The sequence below is a fragment of the Aptenodytes patagonicus genome, chromosome 5 (assembly GCF_965638725.1).
Source record: "Aptenodytes patagonicus chromosome 5, bAptPat1.pri.cur, whole genome shotgun sequence".
Taxonomy (NCBI): Eukaryota; Metazoa; Chordata; class Aves; order Sphenisciformes; family Spheniscidae; genus Aptenodytes; species Aptenodytes patagonicus.
This window is the reverse complement of record NC_134953.1, coordinates 66,757,902-66,778,297: the sequence shown is the minus strand read 5'-3', so window position 1 is coordinate 66,778,297 and position 20,396 is coordinate 66,757,902. Positions and strand designations below refer to the sequence as shown.

Here is a 20,396-nt window from a genome sequence, read left to right as displayed (position 1 = left end):
ACGGCGGACCTGAGGGCGGCCGCAGTGCGCGGTGCGCACCGGACGGGAGAGCCGCCGCTGCCGGCCCTGCGCGCACGTGCCCGCCCCGCCCTACCCCGCCCCTCCCGGTCGGCGCGCGCCGCCGGGAACCCGGAAGCACTTTCCCTCGGCGGGGACAACTCAGCAGCGGGTGCGCGGCGGCGGTTCTGCCTCAGTCCTATCACTAGCCCCGGCCTCGGTGCCCGCCGCTCCCCGTCCGCTCCACGGCCGCCCCCTGGCCGCCCCCCCGCCGCCGCTGTCCTGCTGCTGCTCCGCCGCCGCCTCCTTCTCCTCATGAAGCCCGTCGTCGTCTTTGTCCTCGGCGGGCCCGGGGCGGGCAAGGGGACGCAGTGCGCTCGCATCGTGGAGGTGAGGGCAGCGGACCCGCTGCCGGGGGGGGTACGGGACTACGCGTCCCGGCGTGCTGCGGGGCTCCGGCTGCTGGGGGCTCTGCGGGCGCGGGGCACGCTGGGAGTTGTAGGCCCCCCCCCCCCCGGTGGGGTCCGTGACTCTCGTTGCGGTGGTCGCTTGGGGGAGCGTGTCCCCCTTCGCCCGGCGGCGGGCCCCGCATCTCCCTTGCGGTCTGGGCTCTTGTCTAGCCTCGATCCACCCCCCGCCCCTTGGAGGCGATAAAATAAAAATAACCGACCCACATCTTCCCGTTAACCGGTGAAGTGGTGGGGGCAGCCCCCGCTCCAGCCCTCCCGCTCATCCTCCAGCCCCTGTCAGGCGGCCTTGCCAGGGGCCGGCCTTTTTCCTTCTGCCTTTTCTTCCCTCAGCCGCCCCCCCCGGGATCCCACTCTGGTGGGTCTGCCTGCGCTGGCACCCACCCTGGGCAGCGGGACACCCGCTCGGGGCTTGGAGGCCACCCCAGCGTGGCGGCAGGGCTTCAGGCGGTAGCACCGGTCGCCCGCTGCACCTTGGCGGAGGGGCAGGACGGCGGCCTTGGGGAAGATCCTGAGTGCCTGGGAGGTGGTGCGTTGCCAGGCCGGTCTTGCAGCCCGGCCCGCCTGGGTGGCTCTGTACACGTCTGCGTGGCCACGTAGCTGATCCGCAGGGCTGCCACCCACACCCCTCGGGCTGCCGGTTTTGTGGCCTGGGAGTGGAGGCGAGATGGTTTACAGTGATTGGCAATACATTGACTTCAAATGTGCGGAATCGAGATCCGTGTCCTCTGAAGCCTGTCCCGTAAACGTAAGAGCTGGTACAGTAGACATTGCAGGGTGTTGGCTTGCTGACCCGGCCATCTCTGTAAGTTGTGAAAGTAAAATGTTAAAAATAGGACTAAAATTTTGTTCTATGACAGAATATGATAGAGGTCAAAGGATGTCCTGACCCCATAGATGGTTAATCTTGTTCTCTCTTTTCAAAGAGTCTAAAACTGACAGTATAGGTTGAGAAGACTTTCTGCTATTTTTTTCACATTTTCAGTTTTCCAAATACATTTTTACAGCCATTTGAAATAGAACAACTATCTAAGAAAGAACGGTGAATGCTACATGGTGTAGTACTGTCCTTTTAAAAACTGAAAAACCCAGGGATAATTGCATTGTATTCAGGTGGATAATTGCAGAAGTAGTTAAGGCTGAATCCTTCTGAATGTGTGTATGTTGGATTTGAAACAGCTTTTTTTTTCTTTTTTTTTTTTCTGAGCAGTTGTTATTTATTTTTCTTATTGAAAGCCATGTAGGATCAAAGTTTATCCATACCTGCACTGAAAGAAATGACTAAGAACTGTAGCAATGCCCATGTTTCTGAAACTATTGGCGGAAAAAAACCCCGCAACTCCTAGCACAGGCACATTTTGTGTGTCGTCTGTTCTGGTGATGCCCTGGCAGTGCTGTTACAGTTTAGCCACACTGCCATTATATCCCAATTCTCCGTGTTGTATAATGAAGTTATGCAAATTTGGTCGAGACTGAAAAATGCCGTTACAACTTTAGTTCTGAAGGATTTTAACCTCAAATTACAGACTCTCATTCAAACCGGCTTATTCATTAAATTAAATTGTGGGATGAAAGGTTCACGGTGCTCATAAAGCCTTTTTGGTAAGGTCAAATTCTGCCCCTGGCACATAGCAAACAAATGAGCTTAAACTGTAGGGGAATCTTGTAGGCTGTCATTAATGGTTTTCACCAAACCATTAATGTAGCCTCAGGGCTGAAGTACCTTGTGTGGCGGCTGGCCTGTGTTTAGAAATATAAATGCCTTTGGCTTGATAGGCTAATCTAATTGGATAAAGACCACTTTATTAGGAGGAGTTCAAATGAGTCATTGCTACTCAAATTGTATTTGCAGCTAAAAATGAAAGAAGAAAGTTAACTTTGCTTGTACTGTATTTATTTTTTTCCTAAGCCTGGAAAAGGAAGTCCAAATACTAATAAATGTAAATTTGCTTTAATTCTGCTAATCCTGTTCACTGCATGGAAAGAAGTTAATTGAAGTCAGTGGGCTGACAGTAGAAAGCACTCGGACCCGCTGACTGAAATGGATGGCTTTCCTGCTTGCTTGGACACCTCTACAGGAGCCACTGGCTAAACTTTGAGGGAGAGAGGGTCTGAGGTAGCTGAAGGGAGAATTGGACTGATGCAAGCCTGCTGGAAAATGTTAGAAGAACGGGACATGAGCAGAGAAGTGTGGATGAAACGCAGCAGAAGTACTGGAGAGCAGCACCTTTTTTAGGCACACATCCTTGGCCTGGCCCCTGGCAGCCCCCCAGAGAGCCCTGGTGCAGGCAGTTGAATAGCCTGTATGCAGTCAATGCTCGCCTTTAGGCGAAAGGTGTATTTTTGTTCAGATTTTAAACCCTGTTGGCAGCTTGCCACAGAGAAAAGGGGCTGTAGCTGAGTAATAATAAATCTCATTCATCCTTGTGGTAAATGGACTGAATAATATTAGTTTACATTTGGAATGCATCTGACCCAGTATCTTGCTGTAAATTTGAAGTTTGTGCTGAACAAAAAGTCAGTATGAGCTATAAATATTTCTCAGTTGCTATTCATAGTAGAGATTTGGGACGGAGCACATCACATGTAGAAGTTGTTTCACTTTGCTGAGGTGAGATCTTGTATGATTTTAGCATTAAACGATTTTATTAACAAACCAAGGGTAGCTGTGTTTTGTAGAGTAAAGGGGGTATTACGTACTACCTGGGAACAATTTCTCAAAGAAGTGTTGTAATTGTCTTGCTGGCTATGCTTTACATTCCCAGAAAAGGGACATGGCTATCACATGTTGTAGGCGAAATACGTATTTGTTAAGTACTAGCCTAAATCATAACTGCTCAATATGTGTGTGCTGGAGTCCCTTATTCTGGAGAAGGCATGTATTCCTGCCAAATTTGGACCAAAAGGGAGAAATGATTTGAGGGAAGAAGACGCAATAACAAGCGGAAATGGGTATTGACACAGTGTATGAAAGGGAACAGCAGGTGAGCGATTAGGTTTCTTTATCTTCGCAGATAAGGTTGGAGGAGACGGCTGAAGCAGGCTGGTTTTCTCTGATACAGAGGGAAGACTCGTGTACGTTCCACAAACTTGCAGAATTGTCACTGAAATGCAAATGCAGCAGAACTGCTGTTCTGGACCACTTCCTCCTACTTAGGAAGGGATGAAGCAGAATTCCCTCTTAAGTTCTTATCCTCTCCCTTCCAGCTCTGCAGATTAACTCCTGAAACCTTCCACAGCTCTGTTAGGTGGAGCTTGCCATCATCTGGGACTGTTGCGTAGCTGTCGTGTGAGGCAGAATATTTGAGCAGGTAGTTGAATGATGTCATTTGAATGCAGGTTCTTGCAATAACCTTCATGCTTTCCACAGTCTTTGTATCTTCTGTGACTGAGATTATTATTATGTGTGTAGGACAAAATGAATGTGTTTTATTGCTGACTTCTGAACTTTGCTTATAAAATGGTAAAGTCAAGGAAAAAAATGCGTTCTCCAAATCTGCACAAAATATGCTTTCACGTGCTTAAATTTTAAATCCTTACAACCTTTGCCTGAAATGCAAAGCTCTCTGGTTGGTGGGAAAAATGACAACTAAATAATTTGCCTTTATTTCAAGCAAGATTTGAGTTGTATTTTTTTGTTTGTTTGTTTTGGCAAGGTGATTCTGTAGGGATTTGGGGTATGCAAGACATCCCTCTCTGTATACCTAAAATATAATTCACCTCCACCACAGCCCTATCCTGTATGTTTGTGGTTAAATCTAAAATTAATTCCACAAGGTGGGATGCTGAGCCTTCTCCTTTTATAAGAGCGTAAGTTAATATCCAAATGGAAAAAGTTGTTAAGTTGCTTTGAGATATATGATAAGGAGATTCCCTAGGGTGAAGAAAACAATGCAAAGAAGAACTCATTGTATCAGAAACACTCCCCTGAAAGTAGCAGTGGATTTAGGTTTTGCTGTCGTGTGTTAATTGTCTTCTGGGAGTCCACTGAGAGGCAGCGTTAACTTCCTTGAAATAAAAACGTTTTTAAAATTGTTTGCTTTAAACGCAACTTCTGAAATCTCTTTGAAGAGTGCCAAGTATTAGTATTCTACTTAGCCTTAAGTTCTCATCGGTCTTTTGTTTTTTGGAATATAAGTTTATATTTCTGAACTTTGGAGCTTTTTTTAAAAACATGGTGAGTTTAAATCTACCCCCTGAAGATTTATCCCTATATGCTTCTATTTTGCAGAACACTGGGCATTGAATTTTGGACTTTTCCAAACATACTGGCTGCTTTTTATTGAGCTCAGCATTCATGAAGCACTGGGGTGCTCTGTTTGCCCCCCCTTCACTGGGCATACTGTCAGTGGGATCTCCTTTGTGCATTTTGTTTCGTTAATGTGGTTTTTTGTTTGTTTTTCCTCCCCCAGAGGCAAGAACATATTTTAAACTAAGAAAATGTCTTCAATTTTTTTTTTATTGGAATAAGCAGACAGAAGGTCTATTACTGCATTATAGTTTATACCCCAAAGTTTTAATTCCATGTGCTAATTGCTAATAGGACAGACAAAAGCTTTTTAGGTTAAAAAAAAATACGAAGGCTGCAGGCTTTACATGGCTCTATTTATTTTGACTAGTTCTTGAGTGGTGTATGTAGCAAATTTCAGTTGTTCAGTAAGGTTGACCAAGATATGACGGGTCAGAACTAGAGCAATAAAAGTCTGTATTTTATTTGTTTAGATCTTAAGCTCTGTGACTTTCATTTTCAGAGTAACAATGATAAGCCAAGATAGGAGTCAAGGTCAAAGTAGTAATTTGTGTTTCTCTTGCTTTTTCTTGGCTTCTGCTCACTTAAGGAAGTCTCAAGCTGTGTGTTTAGTGGAGAGATGTGTTGCTGGACCACACAGGGCTAAATCAGAAATAAACCTTGTGCCCCTCGAAAGCTGGCTGTGCAAGGAGTCCCAGCAGCAGCAGCTGCTGCCCACCGCTGATCCTTTCTTGCTGCCTCGAGAAGATTGCTAGGGCAGACTCCGCCTTGCTCAAGTGTGACAGATATGACTCATGTATTTTCAGTTGTATTCATCTATTTATTGTATTTACTGAAAACAAAGCATGTTCTGTCTGCGGAGTGGAAGTTGCAAATCCTGGCTGACAGAAGAAAGCTAGAAGTGGCTATGGGAGCGGGGAGAGAAGGGCATCCCAAGGAGGCTGCAGTCTCGGGTTGCAATTTGGAGATGTGGAGCGTACAGCTTGCACGTCCCAGTTTGTCCTGCTGAAAGGGGACTGATTTACCAGGCCACTGTGAGACAAACAAGCAAGCGATGTTTTGCTCTGCTCCATACAGTACTGCTAAGCGCTGTTCTGAGTAACACCTCTATGGTGGGATTGATGGAAACTTGAACTTGCCTTTCTATGTCACTGTGATTTATTTTTTTTTTTTTACTTTTTTTCCTAAAGCAAAGGAGGAAGATGTTTACAGTGGTGCCTAAGACAGCTGATTTTTATCTTTTTCATTCACAGTTAATTTTTGTAAGAGATTTGGATTATGGTTCTCCAACTATAAAAATAGTTTTAAAAATAACAAGAACTTGTGTAATAGTAACTTACTGATTTAAGCTTTTTTTCTTCTTATAGAGCAGCACGCCAGTCTGCTAGCATAGCAGAAAACATTATCTCTGAAATAAGTTTTAGAATAGTTAATTCTATATTTTCTTTCTTCTTCTCTGTAATCTAAAAATCTGTCCAGATTTTAGGTGCTTGGCATCCAAGTATTTGGAAATTTTTTTTAACCTAGTTTCTATTTCAAGTCTTCCTTTCGGTCTGACATTGAGTCTAGCATATATGCATCCTTCAAGAACTGGAGAAACTGCTTTTTCACTGTTTGGCAGCCACAGTCCTGCTCCCTTTCTGATTTTGGAGGAGAAGAATTAGGCAGTAGTTGCAACAAGTCACGTTCCGGGGATTGCATCAAGATGTACTTGGCACTGCTGAAAAGTCGTGCTGGCACAATGCAACCCTTGACAAGGCACGAGAGTGTTTTGCCCTGGGTTTTGTGCGGTTACATCACAGTTTCTTTTGCGACCTCTTGGGGATGTGACGATTTTCTCCAATTCAGGACGCTTGCTGAGGGTTTATCTCACCTAAGATGAAAGAAAACTGCCCTGTACACATTGATTAAAACTGGCAAGAGTAGCGTGAGCACCGCATCTCTGAGGCCTTCTGCGTATGGAGCAGCAGCCAAGTCTTTCTCCGTGCTTGTTTGCATTGTTTAAACCCACATGTTTTCTTTGGCTCTTGACTCAGTACAATTAACAAATAGATGCTTTGCCCCTGAAGGAGAGGTTTGTTTTTCTTATTGCCTGGTTAATCCATTCTGAAGGTTACTCTAGAATACAATTTACTATTATCTAAAACAAGTCTATTTATACAACAGCACTTTAAAACACTTCTATCTTTTACTTTCCTGTTCAGCTGTTAAAAACTATTTTAGTGTGCTGTTGCAAAAGACAGAGAATTCCAAAAATTGTCTGACTCGATTTCATTTTCATGCATGAAAAGGGAAATGCCAAGGAAAACTAAATGGTTTGGTAATCCTCTAAAACCGAAGGGATTATATTTTCCTCCTGTTTTCTCCTTTGTAGAAATTTGATGTTAAAAATATCATCATTCTTTAACTTTAGCAAGAAGAACTACATGTTAATTTAGGGTTCAGCAGAGTAAGGTTTCTTGCTTATAAGGAAAGATTTATTCTGGTTTGCGGATTCTGTAGCTCATAGTTAATATTTAGATTTGCGATTAAAAAGGCATATCCAAATGCAATGCACATTAAAGCAGGAGTACAGTGAGCTTATAGAGGATGTCTGTAGAGCTTTTTCTTCACAGTTATTTAGAGCAAAATTTTGCTTCCTTTTTTTTGCCAGCTGTGTAGAATTTTGACGATTTAGGTAATTATATCCCTTGTTAAATTATGACTATGGCAGAACTAACTTTCCACGCTTTTGTGGGTGAAATTGGAAAGCGACTGAAATGTTTTAAAAGTCACTTAGTGAGTTGTGTAATATTTCTGTTGTACTTGGTCCAGTAGCCAAGTCCTTAAATCCCAAGTTCACAGCCTTAAAAAGTGTGTAGTCACATTATTATGCTGCTCAGACACCTTTTTTTGAAATTTGCTTTGGATGTTGCTGCAGCCAAACTGATAACCCTGAAGTTTTTTGCTGCTGCTTTTGTTTTGTGTAGAAACTTTAGCATGAGTATGTATAGGTATACTGTGTTTTGGATGTATAGCTAGCTTAGGTAATCACCAAGGAGATGTCTTTATTGCCTGCTTTTATGGACTGTATTTGGTCAAGGAGCATAGTCCACTTGGTTAGTTTTCTTGTGATGTTAAATGAGCTGAGAAAATGATTGTTTTGTGCTCTGAAATTTCCTGTATAACAATGCATTTCTCTTTGGTAAGAGTGTATTTGTATGTTTGCACTAGGTGTCTGTTTATGATGGTAAATGCCTGAGAAATTCAAGTGAAATAATTTTCATTGGTATTTTGCATTAGCATTAGATGTAGTTTGAGGTGAAAGAAAAGTGTAATGGTGTTTGCTGTTTTCCTGCATACTGGTAACAAATGGATAGATTTGGACCCGATCCCTCTGGTCTCTTTCTGTTTACTGTATCTGGCGTGACATAGGGTGGCACCAGTGTAGCTGTTTACCTTCATCTGCCACATCATCGTTACGAGAAGGCACTAGTCTTCCCCAAGGGCTGCCCTCCAAGTTTGTCATGTTCATCCCAGGGAAGGAGATAGCAGGGGCAGGCACACAGGGCTGGGTTTGGAGGAGTGCATGTGCAGGACTCTTTGTGTAGCTGCAGTGTTAGATGCAGAGTTATAAGTGATTTGAACAAGGTAGAGGAGGGAGTTGGTGCCAGAACCACAACGGGAACGTAAGGATTTCTGACTCGTGCTCCAAAGGACCTGGAATCACCTCATGTGCTTTTCTTTAAGTAGGTAATTAGATAAAATTACAAACCTGTTGCCTAAACATAAGCAAGGAAAGGCACTATCTCAACTTTTTCACTTTGTAAATCAAGACTTGACCCAGTAACTGATAACTGCCTACAATTTTTAAGTAGTTGAACTGTTAGGATGGGGTATAGCTTGTATCTAATTTGGTGATTGTTAAATGTCTCATTGCACAGTGTAACATTTCAGGAAGCACTTTGGGGACTTTGAGACAGTCTCACTTCCAAACATGACAAAAATTACCTTTGAAAACAGTACACGAATGCCTGACCAAAGCCCTGTTGAGCATTTTACCCAAGAATCTCTCTACTGCTGTGCTTTCTGTGCATAGAGAGTATGCTGTATTGTCAGATTACACACTGAAGATGGAATAGATCCGTCACTAGCAAGATGCTATTCCCTGTATTTTTCTATTGTAAGGCAAAGATAAATGTGGTTGACACCATTGACTGATGTTAACTTTGCACGTGTACTAATTCGAGGGAGTCTATGCCTGTTTGTTTTGCACATTTCAGAAATACGGCTACACGCACCTTTCTGCTGGTGACCTCCTTCGAGATGAACGAAAAAGGCCGGGCTCACAGTATGGAGAACTCATTGAGAACTACATTAAGGAGGGGGAAATTGTACCTGTTGAAATAACAATCAGCTTGCTGAAGAGGGTAAGGAAAGGGCCATTTCTTTCCTTGCTGGCTTACTTTTGCAGACTAAGCAACAAAGCAGTGGCCGTATTCTGGAAGAATTGCCTTTTCTCTGGTGTGAGTAGTATGAAATGGCAGACATGTAGGTGCACATCGTGTACTGGGCTTCTCTTAGCTATTAGTCGTGTTTCTTTCTGGCTGGTTGGAGAGCAGTAGGTGATGGCCTCTGATACCTGGGGATCTGTGAGAATGGATTATTTTACTTTATTTTTTTGGTAGTTCTAGGGAAATCAGTGAAACTCTGTATTTCTTATTTCCCTTAACTAGCTTTTGGACCTCTTGGTCAACTCGATCATATTTGACTGGAGGGTAGAGGCCTTAAAGGTACCAAGTTTCTGTAAGTTTTATCAAAACAGATAGCCGGGTGAAGGAGAAGAGCACCTGCCAATGTTCCTGTGGAAGGAAAAGCTCCAGCCTTTATCCTTATTAGATGTCCAGGAAAACAACCAGAGTATCTCCTTTAAGACAGAAGAGGCTTCTGTTGCTCGTGGTGCTAAATTTATCTGGAGTTTTTCCATTAGAATTAACTCTAGATCAGGGATGTTTTGGGATCTTATTGTGTAACAGCACTTTCCAGTATCTTGTAGAAAATCAACTTTAAAGCTAGGATTGTGTGTTATGAGATTTTGAGCTTTATGAAATAGTGAATTCAGTTTGAAAGACGACTATTGGTGCATCAGTGAATTAATTAGCATGCATTGAAGGTGAAACAAAAATACATTTTTTAAATCTGCAATAATCCCAAGATAAATGCTTCTCAACTTACCATGTCAACATTTTGGGGGTAATTTAATAAGTAGATAAATGGTTGTATGTGCAGGAGATTATGAATTGAATTCTCTTTTATCAGGCTATGGATCAAACGATGGCTGCCAATTCCCAGAAGAACAAGTTCTTGATTGATGGATTTCCCAGGAATGAAGATAATCTTCAGGGCTGGAATAAGACTATGGATGGAAAGGCGGATGTTTCTTTTGTTCTCTTTTTTGATTGTGACAATGAGGTAATGAAGTGTGTTATTCTGTAACTTCCTTTCTTGCTATATTGTGAGAATCATTCAAGAAGAACAATAAAACTCTGTCAGATAGTGAATGGACTAGCGTAAGAGTAGAAAGAAAACTTGGTCTGTGAGTTTCAAGGAGTTTTTGGCAACTTGTTTTTGCAGACGAAAAACTGCATGTTTTTGAAATAGCAGGCAGCTAATTGCACTTGGTATAATCATGTGCGAATAAATTACATTGAAAAAGTACTTCAGGCAACTGCATTTTTAAGGAAAATTTATAAAAACTTTAAATATGTTATACAAAATTAGTTGGTTAATTTTCAGAAAAACATTACTCTGTTTACTCTTAGTAACTGTTGTTTAGTCCAGAATGAACGTGATAGCAATGTCTGCTTTAATTCTAAAGTGCTGGCAGCAGCAGTCTTTATTTTCATAGTTATGAGCTGTGCTATAGGATAGCCAGTAATCAACATTTTATTCAGCAAGTCATTAGATTACAAGGGCGTTTTGACAGTGATACATTATATTCATTTAACAAGTGCCATGATAAACTGTCTTTTTAATATGTCAGTGCCCTTGAGGCATAAAAACTGATAGGAGAATCCCAGCACCTTAAGCTGACTTTCTTCCTTTTATCCTTTTCCCCAATTTCCTGAGAAATCTTGTTACTTTTTCTTTACTTAATTGCAATTATTTTCTAATCTCAAAGAACAAGTGAGGGGTTATTTTTTTCTATTTAAAAACTTAAATAAGATTAAATGAATTTTTTCACTTGGTGGGGTGTTAATTTTGGGGTTCTATTTTTTTTTTTTTTTTACTAGATCTGAAAATAGACAACAATGCCTACATGATCTTCTGGATTTTTTTTTTACTATGGGTGTACTTTGTAGGAAAAAATAATTTTTAACCATTGTCCTCTTGCACGAGTAGGATAAAGTATTCATTAAGTGTACATGTGTCAGCATTGCTTACTTAACTTTATGTTTCAAAACTTAGTTCATTGGGCAGCTTTTAGCTATGGTTAGTTCTTCAGTTTTTACTTAGATTTTGATTTTTAAGTCTTTGTTATAGCAATGTCAAGTAAGAACATTTTAACTTACAATAACTTTGTAGCCTTACAAAATTCTTGGGAGAACATACAGTGACTTTCCTTCAGTGCAGGCATATATTAGTAGTCTAATTTGACATGCTGCTTTTCAGAAAGTCTGAACGCATCCTTGAAAATCAGGTAATTTTTTTCTGTAAATGTCTCAGGTTGGAGACCCAGTCAAACCACAGAGCTTCATGTTGCTTTTACTTCCACTGACCCCAATCCTATTTTAAGAGCCCTCATTTTAATAAACTGATGGAGTGTAAAGCTATCTTCCTTTTTCTCTGGAAGAATCTAACTTTCCATGTGAGTTCTGGTTACATCTACCAGGTCTGGACAGTATGTTGTGTGTCAGGCCTATTTAGATTTTCAGGATTTTTGTTTTGTTCCTGCTTTCCAGATAGCACCTTGTGTTCTTGGTTCTGATCATCCTTTTGATGTTTTTTGTAGATATGTATTGGCCGCTGTCTTGAAAGGGGCAAGAGCAGTGGTAGGAGTGATGATAATCGGGAGAGTCTGGAAAAGAGGTACTATCTTCAAAACTTTTCCGTTCCCTTCTGTTTATATTTTATTACGTAATGCTTTTTTCCCCTGTGCTTCCTCCTAGAATTCATACATATCTGCAGTCTACTAAGCCTATAATAGATTTGTATGAGAGAATGGGAAAAGTCAGAAAAGTGGATGCCTCTAAATCTGTTGATGAAGTAAGTATATAAGCCAAAAAACCATGGGGATGGCAGTGGCAGGGTACATATTTTTGGCATTCTTCTGAGATGTGTGTATATGTTGTTAGTGTGCTAATTTGGCACTGATGTGTATTACTGAGGGAGACTCTTGAAGAACTGATTAAGATGTGAATAACTTTAAGAAATCAATTAGTTCTGCTTGAACATGAGCTGGACTAAACACATTTTCAGTGTTTGTGTTTAACAGTGTCTTGTGTTTTTCACTTTCATGAGCTTTTGCTTTTCTGAAGTAGTATTGCTGTTCTGTCTCACTTTCCCAGAGTTGATGCCAATTTCACTATTAAAGAATTATTGTGAAGGTTCTAAGAAAAAACTATATATTTTTTAAAATACTGTCAATTGCGTGTGCTGGTTTAATTTGAAGTAACTGTTTGACTAACACTTCATAAAATTAATATTCTTCTCTCTCTTTCAGGTTTTTGAAAAAGTTGTACAAATTTTTGACAAAGAAGGCTAATTCCCAGCTTGAAAGTTCATTTAAACTTGTGCTTGAATCTTGCTTGAATAGCTGCTACTGCAGTCCACTCTTTGTAATTGTTTTAAAAGATTTTTTTTATTGTTTTTCACATATCTAATGATGATTGAAAAAGCAGTTAATTACAAATGGATCTGTTTTTTAAATAGGAAATCATTTCTTGTGGCTATAATATACAAATTTCAGGGTTCTCCATTAGTACAAGTTCAGTTACTCACCTGGCAAAACCACAGTTAAAACATCTCTCTAAAGAGACTATTTTTTCTGTCACAGTTCTGTGCCTATCATGGGCAGCCCTTCTTATTCCTTATTGCCATACACTTTTTTTTTTTTAAAGGATCAACTAAACAGCAGCATTAAGCAATGAGGGACCCATGTGCCCTTGTTTGTTTTTCGGACACTTGGACCAAATTTAGCAGATATTTTTTCAGAGTATAGTTTTGTCATGATGTTCCCTGTTATCCCCAAACCTGAATTCTGTAAGTCAAGCTACAGTTAGTATGAGAATCTGTTTTAGCAGTTCTCACAAAACTATTTAATATGCTGTTCAGTGATAGACATACAAAGTACTTTATGGGAAGTGGTGCTTTCTTATGACTTTGGACATAAACTGTCTTGTAAGTTCTTGAGTACCTGGATGACATGGCCCTGGGCTTTACCTTGTCTTCATTTGCAAAAGGTTAAGAATACAATTTCAAAGTCAGGTCAGTATTTCCACATTCATTTATTTTAAATGGTAGTTATATTCTCAATTACAGCATGGTCTTCACAAGATGGCAAAACTCTTAAATAGTATACAATAAGCAAAATCTTCTTACAGTTCTGTCTTTTGTAACAAGTGGAAGGGATTTTCTGTATTATTATTGTTACTATTATTATTATTATTATTATTATTGAAATACTGTGTTACTGAATGCTTTAAGGTTTGTTACCTGGGGAAATATTTTTATGGTTAAACTAGTGAATTTGTTTCCCTAAAATTGTATAATTTTAATAGCTGTTTGTTTTGAAAAGATTGTAAATTATTGCACTTTTGTTATGATGTGGTCAGCTGAGGGGAAGACACCTGCAGAAAAAAGTTCCATTCCCTTAAACAAATTGGGTCCTGCTTCATCACGTTCTCTTGAATTAGCCAAGTACAGTCAGCAGCAATAGTTGGGATAATAGTTGAAACAAACCGGTTTAAATGTTTGCACAGATGTGGTGTAATTCTGTCTTTTGTTTAAAGTAACCTTCTCTCTCCCCTATATAGTATGCATAGGTCTGTGGGGGCCCAACTGTGCATTCCTTGCATGCCCTAAGCTTTCACTGAAGAAGGCTCCAGAAGGCTTGAAGATGAGTGTTTTAACTAATTTTAGTGATGAAGTTGTTCTTCCTACATTAACTGACACTGTAATTGGTTTGTGATATGCTAATAGATGTCGCAAATTACGGGGAATGGAAATTTGGACATCTTGGGGTTCAGCTTTTCTTTATTGATGACTCTCTCTATTTAGGAAAAGTTTTAAATTAAGCCTAGCTTCTAGTTAAAGTCAGATGTGTTGGTCCTCATCCTACAACCTGATCTGTGCAGGCAGATTTTTATTTGCTTAAATTCTCATCTCGTTGAGGTTCTTGAGGCTGCTGGACTGGGGAAGAGATGGGTACGGAAACGAAGGGTAAACTACAGTATCTTTTCCAATATGGTAGGAGTTCAAACAATGGACTGAGCACAAATAGCTGTTTACTACTGCAGAATACATGGACCACGACTACTTTTGTGAGTGTGGGAGGCTAATACTTTTGCTTTGTGAATTTCCCTTTAAGAAAAAAAAAATCATGGAATTTAATTCTTATTGTATAAGTATGCTGACATAGGGATAGGATCCAGCGAAACTGCATGTTTTGATATGAAGGTTAGAATCAGGGTTTTTCCAAAGAGACTTCAAACAGGATTCTTTAATTGGAGAGATTTAATTATCTTTTGTTTCTAAGTTACTGGTTTTTACAAGTTCTGTTCAGAATAGAGTATCTGTTTTCTCTCATCATACACTTTTCTGTGTATTTAAGTGCTGAAACAAAGAAAAAAACCCTTTGGAGCAAGTTTTTAGAAAAAAAACAATGTTTTGGCAATATTGAATTTGGAGTGGATTGTAATGTGTCTGTGCAAAGACTAGATCTTTTTGTCATTTTATTTATTGAAGATGCCATTAAATGTGTTACCAATTCTTTCAAGTTGGACTTCTGATTGAAACAAAGATTAAAGGCAGTATGCCAATGTGTTGTGTCCGTTTAGCAGCAAAACTGTACAAAGAATTTGAGGAGATCTAATAAACTTTGTTCTGTGGCTTAATATGAGTGCTTGGCTTACAGTTATCTGTCACAAGGGATATTTTTCATATATATCTATATAAAGTGTGTATTTATTAGTGTTATATACCTTGTGGGGCTGCATACGCACAGGTATGTGTATAAAAGCTCAGTTTTCACCATCGAAACTGAAGTCCTGAAGACCCTGTTAGGCACAGGACAAGATGAGGCAAATGCCTGTGGAATTGGTGCCTTTTCTTGGTTATATAGGTTTATCAAATTACTCTATTCGTATAGTTGTGCAGTGATAATTCAATCTGAAAGAAAGGGGACTTGAAGTGGACTAGGAAACACAAACCTATTGCGCAGCTGCTGTTGGAGATGCTTTTTGTCTTGATTTCTCATGCCTGCTTGCTCAATCACCAGCTGATTCCTGAACACCATTCTGCTGCTTTGCAGCACGTGCCTACGTGCTGTACTTGAGACTGTGTTCTTAAATGAGGTTGGCACAGCATAATATTCTTTACAAAAGAAACTGAGAGATTGCCAGGCTTATTTTAAAATAAGTCTTCACATTTTGTGTAAAGGTTTGTCACAAAATGGGTTGTTTATTCACGTGTAGGTTTCCAGTAAACAACATGTTGGACTTGAAACCTTACTCTGGAAAGATTTGCGGAGCTGGCCTGAAAGGGATGAGAAAACCAGGGTATTTTCCAGCAGTGGTAGGTATCTTTCTGCTGGTAAAACTACATAGACAAACTTTTGCTGAAACTTCACCCTGAGGTTGTAGTGTCTCCTCGGGGACTGACTGACAGGGTCAGTCAGTCAGTACCATGAGACATGAAGCTTGCCCCAAAGCAGGCTTCCCACTCCCGCAAGTGGGAGACTTGAACAGAAAACCCCTGCCCAAAAGATGCCAATTTGATGGAGCGGGGGCAGGTGGAGAAGACCGTAAGCATGCCGTTGAGGACTGCCTCAGTGTAAGATATTCCCCAGTAGCAACATTTGTCCTTAATAAGAAGAGATGGTTCATGAGGGAGTTCCAAGGTCTTGTGCAAAATGCTGTGTCTTACAACAGTGGGGACATCTGTGTGCCGCTGCCCAGGCTGAACTGGGGAGAATGGGAGAGTTAAATGGAAAAAAAACCTCAGTTCAGGCTGGAGCTGCCAACTGTTGTTACCGGTTGGCAGTTTCTAGCTGCCAGCATTTAGGAAAGTTGCAGCTTAGGGGATTACTTTTCTGCTTAGTTTGAAGTTCAATACCAGTTCGGTCCCTGTTGTGATACAGATGTCTCTGAAAGCTATGATCTGTGACTACTCAGCTGGCCGCCTGCCCGGGGGGGCCAACACTTGGCCCCTTGGCATGACCAGGTTATTTCTTCAAGACGCGGTGCAGCAGGACTTGGAGACTGGGCACCTGGGGCTGTGCGCTTGCCACAGTCCAAAGATCCCGGGGTTAATAGTGAAAACTGCAAGATGATGCAAAGAGGCTTCAGCTAATCAGGTAACAAAGGAGACCGTAACAAAAATCTTAAAGACTTTTGGTTTCATATAGCAGCAATTCTCCACTCTTGTGATCTGCAGACCTTTATAAATCTTCCAGTGGAGATAGGGGGGCATAGACGAATTTAATCTTGCTGCTCTCTGCTATTTTTCAAGGATTGCTTAGTTTAAGATGGTGGTTTTCAGCCTGTGGTCTGTAGAGTATTTCTGTTGGTAACAATAGGCATCTTTATTGAGTCTTCTAATCTGCTCAGCTGATGTATTCTCTGTCCTCTTTGCTTTATGCCTTTTCCTTACCTTTCTGAATTGCAGATGCTCTTTGGGATGGGGAAGGGGGTGCTCTTACCAATCTCTATGTGCCTTGCAAAAGAAACAAAGTCTTCAAATACCTTCAGCTGGAGCAATCAGAACCTGTTTCTGCCAATGAGCTTGGTACATAATCTGTTACAAAACTGATGTAAAGCACATTGTGCTTTTCTTTTTTTCAACTACAGAAAATCTTGGTGTAGTACCTCTGCTCTTTTCTCCTGTGAGAGTGAGATCAGATGTTTCTGTCTTGCTTCAGCACAGTGCTTAGCAGCAATTGCATGAAAAAAACCTCCTCAATCACTAGATGTTAAACTAGCAATGACCTGTTATGCTTCAGTGGAAGCAAGTGAGATGATTGAGGAGGGGAGAAAAGACGCTTAAAGAAGCTCAGTCAGTTCTACTTCACTAGTCAGACTTCAGCTTTAGATACATATCTGTTCCACACAGCAGCAATGCTTGTATTTAGTCTAGCTATTTCATGATTATGCTGTATAGAAATTCACGCAAAAGCTCTCCCTCTGCCACCTTGAATTCCAGGGGTTGTGGAGACAGGAATTTGTCTTCAGGGTAAAGCTGTAGAAGCTAAACGGAGCAGGATGAAGACAAATCAAGCCGTGCTTGTGAAGAATGAGATGCACAGCTTATTTCACTATGGGCAGCAATGCCAGGCTATTTTGTCATCCTGGTTTTTAACTGCATTCAGACAGCAAAGCAGAAATTTTCTCTTCCCCCTCAAATGTTTGGCAGAAAGCTTGCTTTTGTCTAAAATGCTTCTTAAGCACTGTGTGAACCATTCAGTCCTAAACCAAATACCAGTTTGAGTTGTGCTTTTTCTTTCTAATTTGCAAATAGGAGGGTTTGGTTTAGTTTCTTGTAATAGCCACTGCAGCGAGACAACTCTTGGAAAATACAAGGCGCCGTCCCAAAAGATATTATCATCTGCTTTATTCTGGAGGGCGTTTTAGCACAATGCAGTTTCTTCGTGGTAAGAAATGGCAAAGATGGCTGTGCGACTACCGAAGTGTAACGATATGTGGATGGTACGTGGAAATGGTATCTTGTACAACTCTTGTGCTCAGCACCCACTTTTATTTAGTGCCATGAGACATGAAAAGAGATTTTAGGATAGATTCTCAATTGGGTCAAGTCTTGGGAGTGAAGCTTAATCTATCGTGGAGGTCTTCAGGGACTATCAGGATCTATCAAGGTATTTGGAAGATGTAGTATGTGGTGGTCCTCTTTCCTGACTGAGCACAGAGCTATGTCTTTAGGTTGCTGTTTGGGGTGTTACTGCTGTTGTCGTCTTAAACCAGAACCAGCTGAAGTCCCCAGCTGTGGTCACCACGTATCCTGAGGTCCATGTTATGTTCTAACCCAAATACTCTGTCCTTGTCTGAATACCTCCTCTGGTTTCATTTGAATATGAAGGAAATCATCAGTGCCTTTATTTCAGGCGTCAGACTGGCAGTCCAAAGTTAAGCTGCTGCGCCACCTCATACCCCGCACACACAAACTTCTGTGCAAGGGAGATGCTCTCTGGGAGCTGTAGTGGCTTCCTTCCTTCCATTTTCCTTTCCAGGCCATGCATCCTGGATGGACAAGGTTTCTCAAGGTATAGTAGTATCTCCCTACCCCAAGAGGGGAGATGGTAGCCGGGCCATGGGAGAAGCCCTTGGGCATAGAAGACAACAATGGCGTGAAACATCCTGGATGCATTTTTCAAATGAAAGTATAATCAGCAGCCACATTTTTGCTGGGTAATCAAAATGTCTGTGGAAAATAGAAACAGGGATAATTTTACCATGTTCTTTCTAATTTAAAATTTTCTGTGGAAAGAAAGTGCATTTGACCACTTCCTTGTGACAGAGCTCAGGATTTTAAGTGCTGTTCCTGAAGCAAGCATTGCATTTGGCTTACCATGTGCGACTTCTTGTGAAGCTTCCCTGGGCTCTTGGATGCTGTTCTTGCCAGTGAGAGCAGATTGCTTCCAGCAATAAACATCCCACAAAATTATGTATGTTCTTTAAGAAAAGTACCAAGATTTTCTGCTAATTGCAAAAATACATAATGGATGCCTTCAGCATCTGTTATTTATTCTCTAACCAGCTTTCATCCAAAAGTAACCTTTAAACAAACATTAAGATTGGGTAGGGTAACTGTTCCAATGTGTCACACACATCTACACCCTCCGGTTTAATTATGTTTGAAACACATGCTTATAGTTGACTTCTAGTGAGAGGGAGAAGTTGTTTATAACTCTAGCTCGGAGACGTTCACAACCTGGAGAAGACGATGCTCGGTGCCAGAGCTGAAAGCGTGTCTCGGGCGTTTAGCTGTGCTCTTTTTGGGAGCCAAAGCCCAGCAGAGAGACGATTTTGCTCACGCGACAATTGCTTCAGTCTACCACAAGGAGGGGTGCAAGGCTCGCAGAGAGGAGGATGCAGCCTGAAAGTGTCATTCATAGGCTGTACAGTATTTCCCGTATTGTGAAAGACCTGGTTTTTAATAAAAAAGCCTGCTTTTTTTTAATGGTGTTGCTTTAAAAAAAAAAAAATCCCCATAAAGAAACAGATATTTTTGGATGGATTTTTTTGTTGCACTGAGATCTGCTATATTGGTAACTTGGCAACAGTGAATGTCATGCTTTTTTGTCAGTTTATTTAATTGCATCTAATGAGAACAACTAGACAGGGCCAACTTAATTATTGTGGCTGTTCTGTGCCACTACATTCGTGATAGGTTTGTCATTCCCATCCTGAACCAACTAGGCAACTTTCCAAGATTGGCTTGGGTGAGAGCTTTCCATTAGCAAAGGAGTCGCATACCTGGTACCACGGCGGAGAAGTATTCCTGGTGTCTCTCCACCCCAGGGTGCCTCAGAAGTGAGATCTGTCACTGGGCTGGCAGAGGGAGCACTAAATGTGAAGCTGCTGGGAAAAGCTGAGTGGTAAGCACCCGATTCCCTTTCACAGGGGAATTTTAGAGGGAAACGACTGTAGCTACACAAAAACCTGAATTGTTTTGTCTGTTGATTGATGTTTTTTGACAAAATCTCCTAGTTGCCCTTCCATCTTATTATTCCTTCCAAAGGATTCTGATGGAAAAGCATGGGCTAGTTTACTCCTTCAGCCACGGCTGTGCAGATGCTACCTGGGCATCTTTCAGCAGTAACAGCCCCGTGCTTCCCAAAAGGACCTCAGAGTAGGGGAATGGGAAGAGGGAGGATGGGGTTGGCATCTTGGCTGGTGGAGGGCAGAGAAGAGGAGTCTGGAGATGCCGGCAGGGTTACATTGACAAATCCTTGTGCTGGGGCATGGCCAGTAATTCTGAGCATGGGGCACGAGCAGGACCAGTACCGGCAGCAGTCCCCTACGTAGACTCAGTGTCTTCTGCTATTCCAGTGACATATGGGTCTTGTGTCACTTCACTGGCAGACAGCAGAGCAGCACTGTTGGGGACCGAGCGCTAATGACTTTGCAGCCCCTTTGCGGTAGATCTCCTATTCCTCTAGGCTTAGATGCGTTCCCATTTTCTAAGCAACTGTCCTGGTTTCGGCAGGGATAGAGTTGGTTTCCTTCCTAGTAGCTGGTACAGTGCTGTGTTTTGGATTTAGGGTGAGAACAATGTTGATAACACACCGATGTTTTAGTTGTTGCTAGGTAGTGCTTACACTAGTCAAGGACTTTTCAGCTTCCCATGCTCTACCAACTGAGAAGGCTGGAGGTACACAAGAAGCTGAGAGGGGGCACAGCCAGGACAGCTGACCCAAACTGGCCAAAGGGATATTCCATACCATGTGACGTCATGCTCAGTATATAAAG

The 20,396-nt window shown here is 41.5% G+C and overlaps 1 protein-coding gene across 1 annotated transcript; it reads left to right on the top strand.

Moving 5' to 3' along the window:
* The first annotated feature begins 164 nt into the window (after window positions 1-164).
* CMPK1 (cytidine/uridine monophosphate kinase 1) lies at window positions 165-14,807 on the top strand. Its single transcript, XM_076340251.1, has 6 exons — window positions 165-387; window positions 8,976-9,122; window positions 10,012-10,164; window positions 11,705-11,781; window positions 11,862-11,958; window positions 12,416-14,807. The coding sequence occupies exons 1-6, from the start codon at window positions 313-315 to the stop codon at window positions 12,455-12,457; spliced, it is 591 nt and encodes a 196-aa protein (XP_076196366.1). The 5' UTR covers window positions 165-312; the 3' UTR covers window positions 12,458-14,807.
* The last annotated feature ends 5,589 nt before the right edge of the window (window positions 14,808-20,396 follow it).